At 43.3% G+C, this 12,221-nt stretch overlaps 1 protein-coding gene across 1 annotated transcript in view; it reads left to right on the forward strand.

Annotated features, from left to right (window-relative positions):
* The first annotated feature begins 3,923 nt into the window (after positions 1–3,923).
* Positions 3,924–12,221, forward strand: part of LOC134062528 (organic cation/carnitine transporter 2-like) — a 39,376-nt gene continuing 31,078 nt past the window's right edge. The window contains exon 1 of the mRNA XM_062518559.1: positions 3,924–4,332. Within this exon, the coding sequence (XP_062374543.1) occupies positions 3,940–4,332 (393 nt within the window). The 5' untranslated portion in view covers positions 3,924–3,939. The remainder of the gene's footprint in view (positions 4,333–12,221) is intronic.

The following is a 12,221-nucleotide window of genomic DNA, read 5'->3' on the forward strand; positions in this document are numbered from 1 at the left end:
CGAAAGGACATAATGAGATTATAGGCAGGAGGACCATCTATTAAGAGGCCCTTTCAGATTTTCAAGAACCTCTTGCAGTTACCTCTGAAAAGAAACACAAAAGTATGTAAGCACAGTTTGAACCCCCATTTTAATGTGCTGCCCTTTACTTTTCTACTCAACAGGGATTCTCTTTTGTTAGTTAGTCTTTGTTGAAGACAACTCTTCAGTAAGGTGTAGGTTATCTGGATCAGTTAGAACATTATCATCTTGTGTGCATACTTTTCCAGGAAGTCAACAAGATAATCAACACAAGCAAATAATAAAACATATACACAAAGAGGTGTAATAAAACCAGAAATTACCTTGGTGAATTTATGCACTTTGGACTTTTTTGCCAAAAAGTGCCACATGCCAACAGCTTAAACCAGTTATGTTCAACACGCTGATCCTTATCAAGAAATTAGATCAAAAGCAAATCCAAATATAGCCGCAAGCGGCGATGGCGGGCCCGAGCACCTGCAGTGCGGACCCCTGACATTTCGGAATCTAACAAAGCAACACGTACTTGTTGGTGGGAATGTGCATGAGCAACACACATGCCCACCAAATTTGGTTTCATGTATGTGTCAACCACAACAGACAGGCTAGGTGGCGCTATAGAGTCCCTACGCCACACCCTAGGCCAGAGCTCTGTCTCTGACTAGCGGCGTCAGTAACACACAAGCCTACCTAATTGTCGTGAATGTATGTGTCAACCATAATAGACAATGTGCTAGGTGGCGCTATAGAGTCCCTAAGCCACACCCTAGGCCAGAGCTCTATCCCTGACTAGCTGTAGCAATAACACACATGCCCACCAAATGTGGTTCATTTTCGTGAATGTATCAACCTCAACAGACAATGCGCTAGGTGGTGCTATAGAGTCCCTAAGCCACACCCTAGACCAGAGCTCTGTTTCTGACTAGCGGCAGTGATAACACACAAGCTCACCAAATTTGGTTCATTTTCGTAAATGTATATGTCAACCACAACAGGTAACACACAAGGTGGCGCTATAGAGTCCCTAAGCCACATCCTAGGCCAAAGCTCTGTTTCTGACTAGCTATAGCAATAACACACAAGTCCACCAAATGTGGTTCATTTTGGTGAATGTTTGTGTCAACCACAACAGATAACGTGCTGCTAGGTGGCGCTATAGAGTCCCTAAGCCACACCCGAGGCCAGAGCTCTGTCTTTGACTAGCAGCAACAATAACACACAAGCCCACCAAATTTTGTTAATTTTCATGAATGTTTGTGTCAACCACAACAGACAATGCGCTAGGTGGCGCTATAGAGTCCCTAAGCCAAACCCTAGGCTAGAGCTCTGTCTCTGACTAGCGATAGCAATAACACACAAGCCCATCAAATTTGGTTCATTTTCGTGAATGTTTGTGTCAACCACAACAGATAACGTGCTGCTAGGTGGCGCTATAGAGTCCCGAAGCCACACCTTAGGCCAGAGCTCTGTCTCTGACTAGCAGAAACAATTCCACATGTAGCTGCCAAATTACATCCCATTTATAACCTTTTTTCTGCCTATAATACCAACTTCCTGTTTCTTAATAAGACGCCATAATTCAAACCTTCGCCATTTCAATATACTTCGAAAATTCAAAAATCTGGTCGCAATTCCTCTTGAGCAACCCCTCAAGATCATTTTAGTGCTGAAATTACATGATTTCGATAAACCGTGTAGAAGTGTTTCAAAATACATGATGTGCAAAATTCATAATCATAATCATAACTCAAATTCCTCTAAGATTCACTATGTAGTTGACATGTATAAGTTGTTCAGATTAATACAACACACATGCCTACCAAATTTGGTTCATTTCCATGCATGTATGTGTCAACCACAACAGACAACACGCCAGGTGGCGCTATAGAGTCCCTGAGCCAAGCCCTAGGCCAGAGCTCTGTAGCTGAGTAGCGTTACCAATTCCACACATAGCTGCCAAATTTCAAGAGTTTTAGAGCATGCCAAGTTGGTGAAAAAAGGGAAAACGTGGCCCAGAAGAAATTTAAACTGAGCAAAAACAATAGGGCCTTGCACCTACGGTGCAGCCACTTCAGTGGCCGCACCTCGGTGCTCGGGCCCTAATAATGGGCATGGGCAGGAGGAGGAATACAGGAGCCTGGTGGAGGACTTTGTGCAATGGTGCAGACTCAACCACCTACAACTCAACACGACCAAGACCAAGGAGATGGTGGTAGATTTCAGGAGGTCTAAGCCTGCTCTGCTGCCAGTCACCATTGAGGAGGTCAATGTGGAGGTGGTGAACACATACAAGTACCTGGGCGTACATCTGGACGATAAACTGGACTGGTCAGTCAACACTGAAGCAATATACAAGAAAGGGAAGAGCAGGCTGTACTTCCTGAGGAGGCTGCATCTCCTTCAATGTCTGCAGCAAGCTCCTCTGGATGTTTTACCAGTCTGTTGTTGCCAGCGTCCTCTTCTATGCTGTGGCATGCTGGGGAGGAAGCACTAGGAAGAGGGATGCTGGGCGACTAGACAGGCTGGTAAGGAAGGCTGGCTCTGTTGTGGGAGCTGATCTGGAGTGCATCACTTCAGTATCAGACAAAAGGACCCTGAACAAGCTACACAGCATCCTGGACAATGACTGTCATCCACTCTACAGCATTATCATACAGCAGAAGAGCTTGATCAGCTGGAGACTACGCTCCATGACATGCACAACAGACAGACTGAGAAAGTCATTTGTACCCAGGGCCATACAACTGTACAATGCTTCACTGAAGGGAAAAGGAGAGTTGGACTTCTATGCATAGTATATCTGCACCTCCACCCTCTTATACACTTACATGGCATGACTTACATGTCTACCCTCATGTCTAACTCTTATATTATTACTATGTTAAGTTTATTTTAATTGTCCATATATTTATATTAGTACTGTTATTATTATTACTATGCTTACATTTTGTACTGTACATATTTATTACTGGTCACTAGAATTTTATCTTGCACTGTTGCACTGTTGGACTTATTTGCACTACCAACTTGACACACACCTCAGACTGGATCACAGTACCAATCCTCAGTACATTCATGCATACCTTATCTATAGTATTCTACTGCTCCTTTAGTCATTGTTGATTGTTGATTGTTGATTTGCTTTTTAATCTTCCCGTTTACATTGTTTACATTGTACTGTATGTTGTGTGTGGTGTCTTAAGCTGCTGGGACCTTGAATTTCCCCTTGGGGATCAATAAAGTATCTATCTATCTATCAGAGGTGGAAAACTCCAGCTTCAGAAAGTAAAAGTCCAATCATGTATTGGTTCTACCTGAGCACTTAACAGGTGATCTCATCAATTAGCTGCTTGACCTGGCTGAAGAGTTGTGCTAAATAGAATCAGCTGGTTTGAGTGAGTGGTTGGCACAGATATGTGGTAGGACTTTTACTTTCTGAAGCTGGACTTTTCCACCTCTGCTATCTATCTATCTATCTAATCACGAGACCTCTAAAGCCATTTTTCAGAGCATCCACAACATCACCAAGAACTAGACCACACTCCTCCTATCCAGAGACATCAAAATGATCAGGGATTTTCAATGGTATGACGTCGACAAAGTAAGTGACCAAGTGATTTTCTGAATTTACATGCCTGCCATACCAAAAAACGGTGGTTGTCGACAAAAAAAGAGAAAAGAAGAGGAAAAAAGGATGAGACAGAGATCAAAACTGACACAGTGCGCCTGGTTATGCATGCTGTGTGTTCACTCACCCTCTCAAATTCTCCACCCACTCATAGGGAGAGGGTGGGGGCAGGGTGGTAAATGATCAGCCATATAGCCTATAATCTTACAAGAACGTAGGCCTGGGTGTAGAGTGGGGCCAAAAGCAGCTCCTCCAAGTGTAAACGTGACAGTTTGAAGACAGGAGAGAGTATGAGAGAGTATGATGAGATCACCTCCTTCCTGGGAACATGGGGACGTTTCCAGAAGATGGTCTTCTTCTCGCTGGCCGTCAGCATCTTGCCCAATGGCTTTGTGGGTATTTACATTGTGTTTGTGGCCGACACGCCGCCCCACGAGTGTTTGATCCCGGAGGAGAGCAACATCAGTGAGAGCTGGAGGAACGTGAGCATTCCTCTAGTGGAGCAGGACGGACAGGTGAAGCGCAGCTCCTGCAGCAGGTACAGCCTGGAGCACCTGAGGAACTTCTCCCTGCTCAACTACGTCCCCGACGTGGACGTCAACGTCAGCCAGATTCAGCAGGAGAGCTGTCTGGATGGATGGAAGTACAGTAAGGAGATCTACCAGTCCACTATCGTCACTGAGGTGAGCACTAACATAGGAGAAACTGATATCAGCGGCTGTTCTATGTCCTGATATAACTGCTAGTGAATGCCTATCAAGAATCATAAAGGTTGTGTCAATTTGTTTGTGAAATGTATGTTCTAATACAGTATCTTTGGGCAATGAATCTGACCTATAGGCAGTACTTCTTGTGTGTGTATTTGTAAACAGCAACTATGCCATATCTGTGGACAAATAATTAAAGATAAACTAATGAACAATACAAGACAACAAGTTCAATATCAGAAATATTTTTTTTCTGATTGTTGATTGACTGATTGATTGACTGACAGACCACTATACACAAATATACCACCAACTACATTGAACCAACCGACCATTACAAATTTCTTGCAAAAGCCCACAATTCTGGCAAAACTCTTTTTAAAATGGTGTTTTGTTTCAGTGTGAAACACACTACCTATCATTTCAATACACAAAACAAGCGTTGTAGGGGTCAAAGAGTGCACTTCAAGAATCACTGTTTGTGTTTCAGCATCCGGACAAAATTTTACTAGCCAGAGCTTGTGATAAGAAAAGGTGGTTGAAAGAAGAGCCCACCCTTATCACATATGGAAACTAAAAATGCAATTCCAAGGAATTACCAGTGCACGAAAATGCCAAAAATGAAATGTAAAATATAATTTGTAGTTAACACAAATAATAATAAAAAAGAGATTTGGGGTCAAACAGAGTGAATGAGGATTTACATGTTGTGTATTTTACAGTGTGTTGTTATAAGTTATGTATTTTTAGAGTTGCTTGCTGTGGAGGTTGCTAAGTAGCAATTGAATTAGACACAGATATTGATGGACGTTGATAAATTGTTTAACGGATGTTGACAGACAAACTGTTTAATTGATGTTGATAGACAGATACTGTAGACAGTTTAATAAATGGCTTGAAGTAAATGGATGGAGAGAAAGTTGGATGGAAGGTTAGATAGATGGAGACAAGGTAATAAAGGCTGGTTAATAGAGAATGGGAACGGAAGTCAGCGGCGCAATGCATTCTGGGACAAAAGGGGCGTTTTCCTCCATTAGGTGAGGCCGCGGCGCCAATTATAAACAAGAAACCTATGGTAATTCGAACAAGATCGGCTAGCCAAAACAGTAACACTAGATGTAAACATTTAGGCTACTATGCTAAAAACTAGTAGTAGAAGTAGTAATGGACCGTACAGAGACAAGCTCCTGCCGGACGCGAGGAAACGTTATATAGAAAAGATGTCTTTGATCGGTAGCATGGATCCCTATGACAGACTGTCTGGAGAGTGGACGTGAGACCCTGAAAGTGATACAAAGACACTCCGTTGTTGATTTTTTTTACCTGACGATCGTAGGCACGGACGTTACAACCAACAACACAACAGGTTCGTCCCATGATGTGTGAAAAACAGTGTTAGAAACAGCTAATTAGCAATGTTTTACGATGTTTACAATGATACAGCATTGGCAGCAGCGTACAAGTGGCCTCACTTATGTATCCCAGACGCCACCGCGGCGCAACCGCGAAATGTTCGACACGTCACATTCCCATTCTCTATATGGTGGTTCCTAGGTTGACATAATGGTGGTTGCTAGATTGTTGCTAGGGTAATTGAGATTGTTAGGTGTTGCTAAGACACATATGGTGGTTGCTAGGTTGACATGGTTTAATAAATGTTGATAGGCAGATCGTTTAATAGACATAGTTTAAGGGATGTGTAGGTAGACAGTTTAATGGATGTTGATAAGACAGATAGTTTAATGAATGTTGATAGACAAATAGTTGGTAGATGATGAATTGTGTGTAGTTATTATAAAGTGTTACCAAATAGTTTAATGGATGTGTATAGGTAGATTAATGGATGTTGATAGGAGGACAGTTTAATAGAGGAATGAATAGTTGGAAGTAAATGGATGGAGAGAAAGTGGAAATGGAAAGTTGAATTGAATGGAAAGTGGTCTGTGTTAATATTAGGGTGATTGCAATGATTTCTGTATTGTTGCAAGGGTAATTGAAATAGCTGTTAGGTTTATCATAGGGTATTCATAGTGGTTACTCTGCTATATAAAGTAGGTTGCTAAAGTAAGGTGGAGGTTCCTAGGTAGTAATTGAATTAGACATGAGTGTTGATAGACAGTAAGGACAATTTACAAACTGATCATATACAGTAGATGACACACCAGCATGGAGCTCTTGAACAGTCCAAAGGCAACTAGGCCTGCTTTATTTTATAACCTAACATCGATATTATGTTGTGATATGAAGTCATGCATTTATGGTTAAACCATAAATGGTTGTTTTTTTTTGCTACTATAAACTATGCAACTTAGGGATCACAGCAAGAGATAATTTCTGTAGACATTTTGTGTGGATAAATTAACTTTTTTCGAAATGGTGAAATCTTCAGAGGTCCTTCTTTTACTTTCTATGGGTCATGAGGCTCACATTGCCTACGTTAAACATCATATAGCCTAATTGTAGGCCTATTGCATTATCCTGACTGTAGAAGAGTGTGCGCATTGCACACAAAAATCACAGTTTGAGTAAAGGCAACGTTATTGGCTGAATAATTAGGTCTATGTTTTTCAAACTGATAAAATATTCAATGGTCATTTCGGCAGGCTGTGTAGCCGAATTACATTGATATCATATTTTGATATCCTCTTAAGCCTACCTTACATTGACAGACTTTGCAAAGATTTGGAAAAGATTTTTGAAAGACTACAGTCTCAGACCCTCTCACATCTAAAGACAATTAATTGAGTTTTTAGTCACAGTCTAGTCACAGGCCAGTCTCAGATTAGGATTTTGCAAAGACTGTGGGTCACTATTTACAAGACTGCTGCTAGATTCCTTCAAATTATTTCCATCGTGCAATAGGCTACACGTCATCATTAACAGGAAATCACATGATAGCCTACTCATATCAAAGTATTTTTTTCGCGTTTCTGCAGCATTGTTTGATGTGTGACATCACTAACAGATAGAGTTGTTCTGTCTCGTAGAATAGCCGACTAATAAATTATAAGAAATGAAATAACAAATAATCATATAGGCTACAGCTGTCGCCTATTTTGCCCCTTCCTGTTTTCGTGTTCGCGAGAGGTTACTATTGGTTTTTAATGTTCACGTTACTATTTGCATGAGCCACGACTGAAAAGACTTCCGATAATATCAAACATGTTTGATATTGTTGTAACGGCAAAACTAGAGAAAGACTGCCTCCGACGGACTTAAAACCGCTAAGATTGGCACCTTACACTAAACGATTTAGATGACGGGAGCGCGCTGCGATTCTAGCACAACTCTCAAGATTTCCGCCCGATTTTGGAAATTTAGTCGCCGACTGTTAAAACAGACCAAAATCATGCAATGTAAGCCAGCCTTTAGTTGTGTGTGATGTGTTCTGTTACCTGTTGAGTTCCTGAAATTGCTGTGTCCCTTTTAGGGGTGGAGTTTTAAGTGCGTGTGTTTGTTTACGTTTTTAGGTCTATGCGCGCAGCACAGGTCCGAGCAGGGCTGGCAAGTTTCAGAAAATGGCAAGCGTGAGAGTTCAAGTTTTTTTTGACTGTCACACTCAAAGCGTGACATTTGGCAACTCCGATTAGAGTCGATTTAGAAAAGAAAGAGGCAAATCGTCTTATCAAGAAAGAGGCAAATACATCTTACACAGCTCTGCAACAAGTAGGCTATAGGACAATGATAGACTTAGCAGCCTTAATGTTAACTTGAAAAATCAAGGAGAAACAGCGAATCAACAGTGAACAAAATCTAGCAAGCAGGAGAACGTTTTAAATCTAATTGGAGTCGGTGCTGTTGTGTTTGAAAGATAACTAGATGCACCGCATAGCGGTACACAATATGACCGCTGCTCAGTTCAGCACATTCTCTCCAAAACGAATTACGCTTGTCAACTTTCCTGTATCTCCGATTTGTGCAATATACTGTATGTATATATCTCCTACTCTTGCAGCTCATGTGTATATGAGTGTGTGCATGTGTGAGTTTGCTTGTATAAAGATGTGTGTGTCTGTCTGTGTGTGTGAATGTGCATGTGTGTGTGTGGAATCCGTGGAAGTGTGTTTATCTGTGCATGTGAATCTGTTGATGTGTGTGTGCGAACTTAGTTACTTTTTAAACTGAGCCCCCTGCCGGCCCAACATAAAAATGGCAATCGGTTTTGCCAATAGCCTACTCACTATATTGGAATTTAACAGTTACGCCATTTTAACACTAACGTCAACAATATATAGAAGACATCACAACCTGCAAAAAGTAATTTCAGGGAGGTATCTAAAAAATACTTTAACCTGCTGAGATACTGAAATACAGATGAATAGCCTATGTTTGTTCAATAATGTCTAGTCCGTATACCAAATAAGAGAGGCCTATAGATAGAAACTGTGGTAATAAAATATGAAGATTTTGGTAGTTTGGGCTTTTCGTGTATCCTTCTACTGTAGCCATTTTGCCATCTACTATAGGCCTGAATTATATGCCAATGAAATTACACTTGTTAAACTCACCTCAATAAATATTTTGCAATCATTTAATCCACCATGGGCAATGCTAAAGTTACTGTTACAAACCAGCGGCAGAGTTGGCGGTCCAACGGCGGTACCCACCAGTGGCCCGCAGGAGTTTTGCTCATCAGTTCTCTGGCAGTCCACCGGTGGCTCAGAAGCGGCTCCAGATAAAGGGCCACCCTTTTGCCGCTTACTACCCACCAGCTTCTAATTGGCCTTATGTATGGCCATAACAATGAAAATGATGTACTAAAATAGCAATAATACATTATAACACTTCCCATTTGCCCTCAATCAGAACAATTTACAATTATTTACAGGGCTTACCAAAGTTACCAAATTTACTAAGGTGAAGACAGTGCCTGCTGATGAGAAACTTATAAATGTATTCTGTAATTTAATAATCCAATATAAAAACATTTATCCTCAGCAACTATCACACAGACTCACCACACATAAGTCCCTTTCCCACATAACTTCTAGAAGTTACCCGGACATATTTACCCGGGTAGAGGCACGACACGGGCGATTCCCACATGTACTTTATGTCCGAGTGAGATACGGGTAATTGTGTTCACACCACACCCGAGTAGGTGCCGCGAGGGGAGGGGCAATGTCAGCACCTGCAAGAGGGTGGGGCATGACACTAAATAAATGCGACCATTCATGCTGATTTGTTTGTCACTTGCAACATGGAACAAAACAGAGACGTTTGTGTTGCCTTGATGATACGAACTCTGCAGCAGATGCGAGACAACCGTAGAACGGCGGAACAACGCATACAAGCTAGTCGGAGAAATTTGGAGAGGTCACTGCAACGTGCAAGGCGTCGGAACCGGCGAAACCGAATCTCTCTAATGATTCGGTATGTGCAGCAACATCGCGCACAGAGAGGAGTGTGGACAATTGACAGACCAAGTGGCGACGTATTTTGGACTGATGTTCTACAGAACTTTGACGATGACCAATGGAGGCTTCATTTCCGGATGACTCGGGCTACGTTTGAGTTCATTGTAAATGAATTAGCACCTACGTTGACACGTCAAACTACACGGTGGCGAAAAGCACTGGAGCCACGCAAGAGACTGGCGATAGTTCTGTGGTGGTATGCCACACCAAGTGAATACAGGACAATTAGCTGTCTCTTCGGTGTCGGTCTGTCTACAGTGTGCAAGCTTGTCCGTGAAGTTACCGCTGCAATCAAGAACGTCCTGACCGCACATTTCATATCCCTGCCAAAAGGAGATAAACTGCAGAAGACCGTGGATGGCTTTGCCGCGCGAGGGTACCCCATGTGTGCAGGTGCAATTGATGGAACTCACATTCCGATCATTGCTCCAAGGGAAGACCCAAAGTCTTACTACAATCGGAAAGGTTGGCACTCCATTGTAGTCCAAGCGGTTGTCGACCACGACTTTTGTTTCACAGATGTGTACGCGAGATGGGCAGGTTCAACTCACGATGCACGAGTTCTTGCCAATTCCGACATCTTCCAGGCGGCCGAAGCACAAGATGGTTACTTGTTCCCTTGTGAGAAGGCTACAATTGTAAACGGAGTGGAGGTGCCAATCCATATCATCGGGGACGCAGCCTACCCTTTGAAAAACTGGCTGATGAAGGGCTTTACCCATCACCATCGTCTGACTCCGGAACAGAACACCTTCAACTACCGTTTGAGCTCTGCTCGAATGGTGGTTGAAAATGCATTTGGGCGTCTGAAGGGCCGTTGGAAGTGTTTAGCTAAACGCAACGATGTGGACGTTTCCATCATGCCTGACATTGTCACTGCTTGTTGCGTTCTACATAACATCTGTGAAATCCAGAAAGAGCATTTTCTGCCAGAGTGGAACATCGACGGTCCTGACCTCTGTCTCCCGGTGCAGCCTGACCCACAGGCCTGGCGTGCAGCACCGGCAGATAATGCGCAACTTGTTAGAGAAGCCATGATGACTATGCTCTGAACTTTACAGATAGCCTACCTAGGCTACAGATAGGCTATGTTATTTCTTATTTCTTTAAATAAAGTTCATTCAATGTACTTGCTGGTGTGGACTCATTTTCTCTAGTTTCTGTATAGCTGGTATGTAAGGGATAATCAACGACGCGCCGTGCGTTTATAGGAAAATAATGCATGTTCGAAGTGGTAATAAGGACCCGACGCCGCAGGTGGAGGGGACTTTACACTTCGATAAGTGCATTATTTTCCTATAAACGCACGGCGCGGAGTTGATTATCCCGCTTATACCACTGCTACTATCACTTTCGTTTATATTGCCGCGGTCTTCGATAAAACGTTGTTGTTTTTACCGATACATTGACATTGGCGTTTCGGAGCATTTCGGAGGATACCCGTCAGATCTTCCAGAACTTTCAGCTCCCTCTCCCTGAGCCGGGTCTCCTCCCTCCGCACCTGCTCTTCGTACTGCCGCTGTGCCGCTATCCTCTGGTCGTCGTGCTCCTGCGCAACCCTCTCGACTTCCAACATCATGTCCTTCAGTTCATTCGCGGCCAGAACCCCTGGGCGCATCACCCTCCTCCTCACTCTAGCGGGCGTTGAAGTCACTGCTGAGAGCATGGAGACAGATGCTTCATCGTCGTCGTTCTCTCCAGCTGGCTCTGAAGGTGTAGACGCCGTGTCTGAGCATGACGCCGTCTCTGATGGTGATGCTTCGAGATCCTCTTGACATCCATCTGAGGTGGATGCTTCTTCACGCCCGGAAAAGGACATCTGCATGGTGGAGGACAATGCCACTGGTCTCGTGGAATGTCTGGTGCCCCAGATCGCCTCACACAACTCAAAATATGGGAATGTTTTCCGATCATTCCCACTCCGGTTGTTGTGGTCTACCACCTGGAGGTACTGCCGTTTAAGCATTTTCAGTTTGTTGTTCACCTGTTGCCTCGTTTTCGTGATGGCCTGATCTTGTAGTCGCACCGTGATTCGTTCGTACATGACAGCATCTCTTGCTGTGCCCTTCATCTGCTTCACGATTTCGGCATCAGCTCTGATGGTCAGCAGCTCACGGATTTCTTGATCCTTCCAGGTTGCCATTCTTCTTTCTTCGTTTTCTGTTCTCCGATGTTCTCTCGTCTGTGTTCGTAGGTCAATGTAAGCAATGTCTCGTTACCATGCCAATTTGTACTTTCAGCTTCCCGCCGCAAGGGCGCGTTTCTATTACGTCATCGGCACGCCCCCTCACTCTACCCGGAACTGTACCGGCTATCGTTCCCACCTAAGCGCACCCCGGTAACATCTAGAAGTAGTACTAGGGGGCTAGTAGGTTGATTTCCGGGTAAGAAAATACTCAAGTTTTGCGTTCCCACATACAGCCACCCGTTTGATATCCGTTTGACATC

Source organism: Sardina pilchardus, chromosome 17, assembly GCF_963854185.1.
Source record: "Sardina pilchardus chromosome 17, fSarPil1.1, whole genome shotgun sequence".
Lineage (NCBI taxonomy): Eukaryota > Metazoa > Chordata > Actinopteri > Clupeiformes > Clupeidae > Sardina > Sardina pilchardus.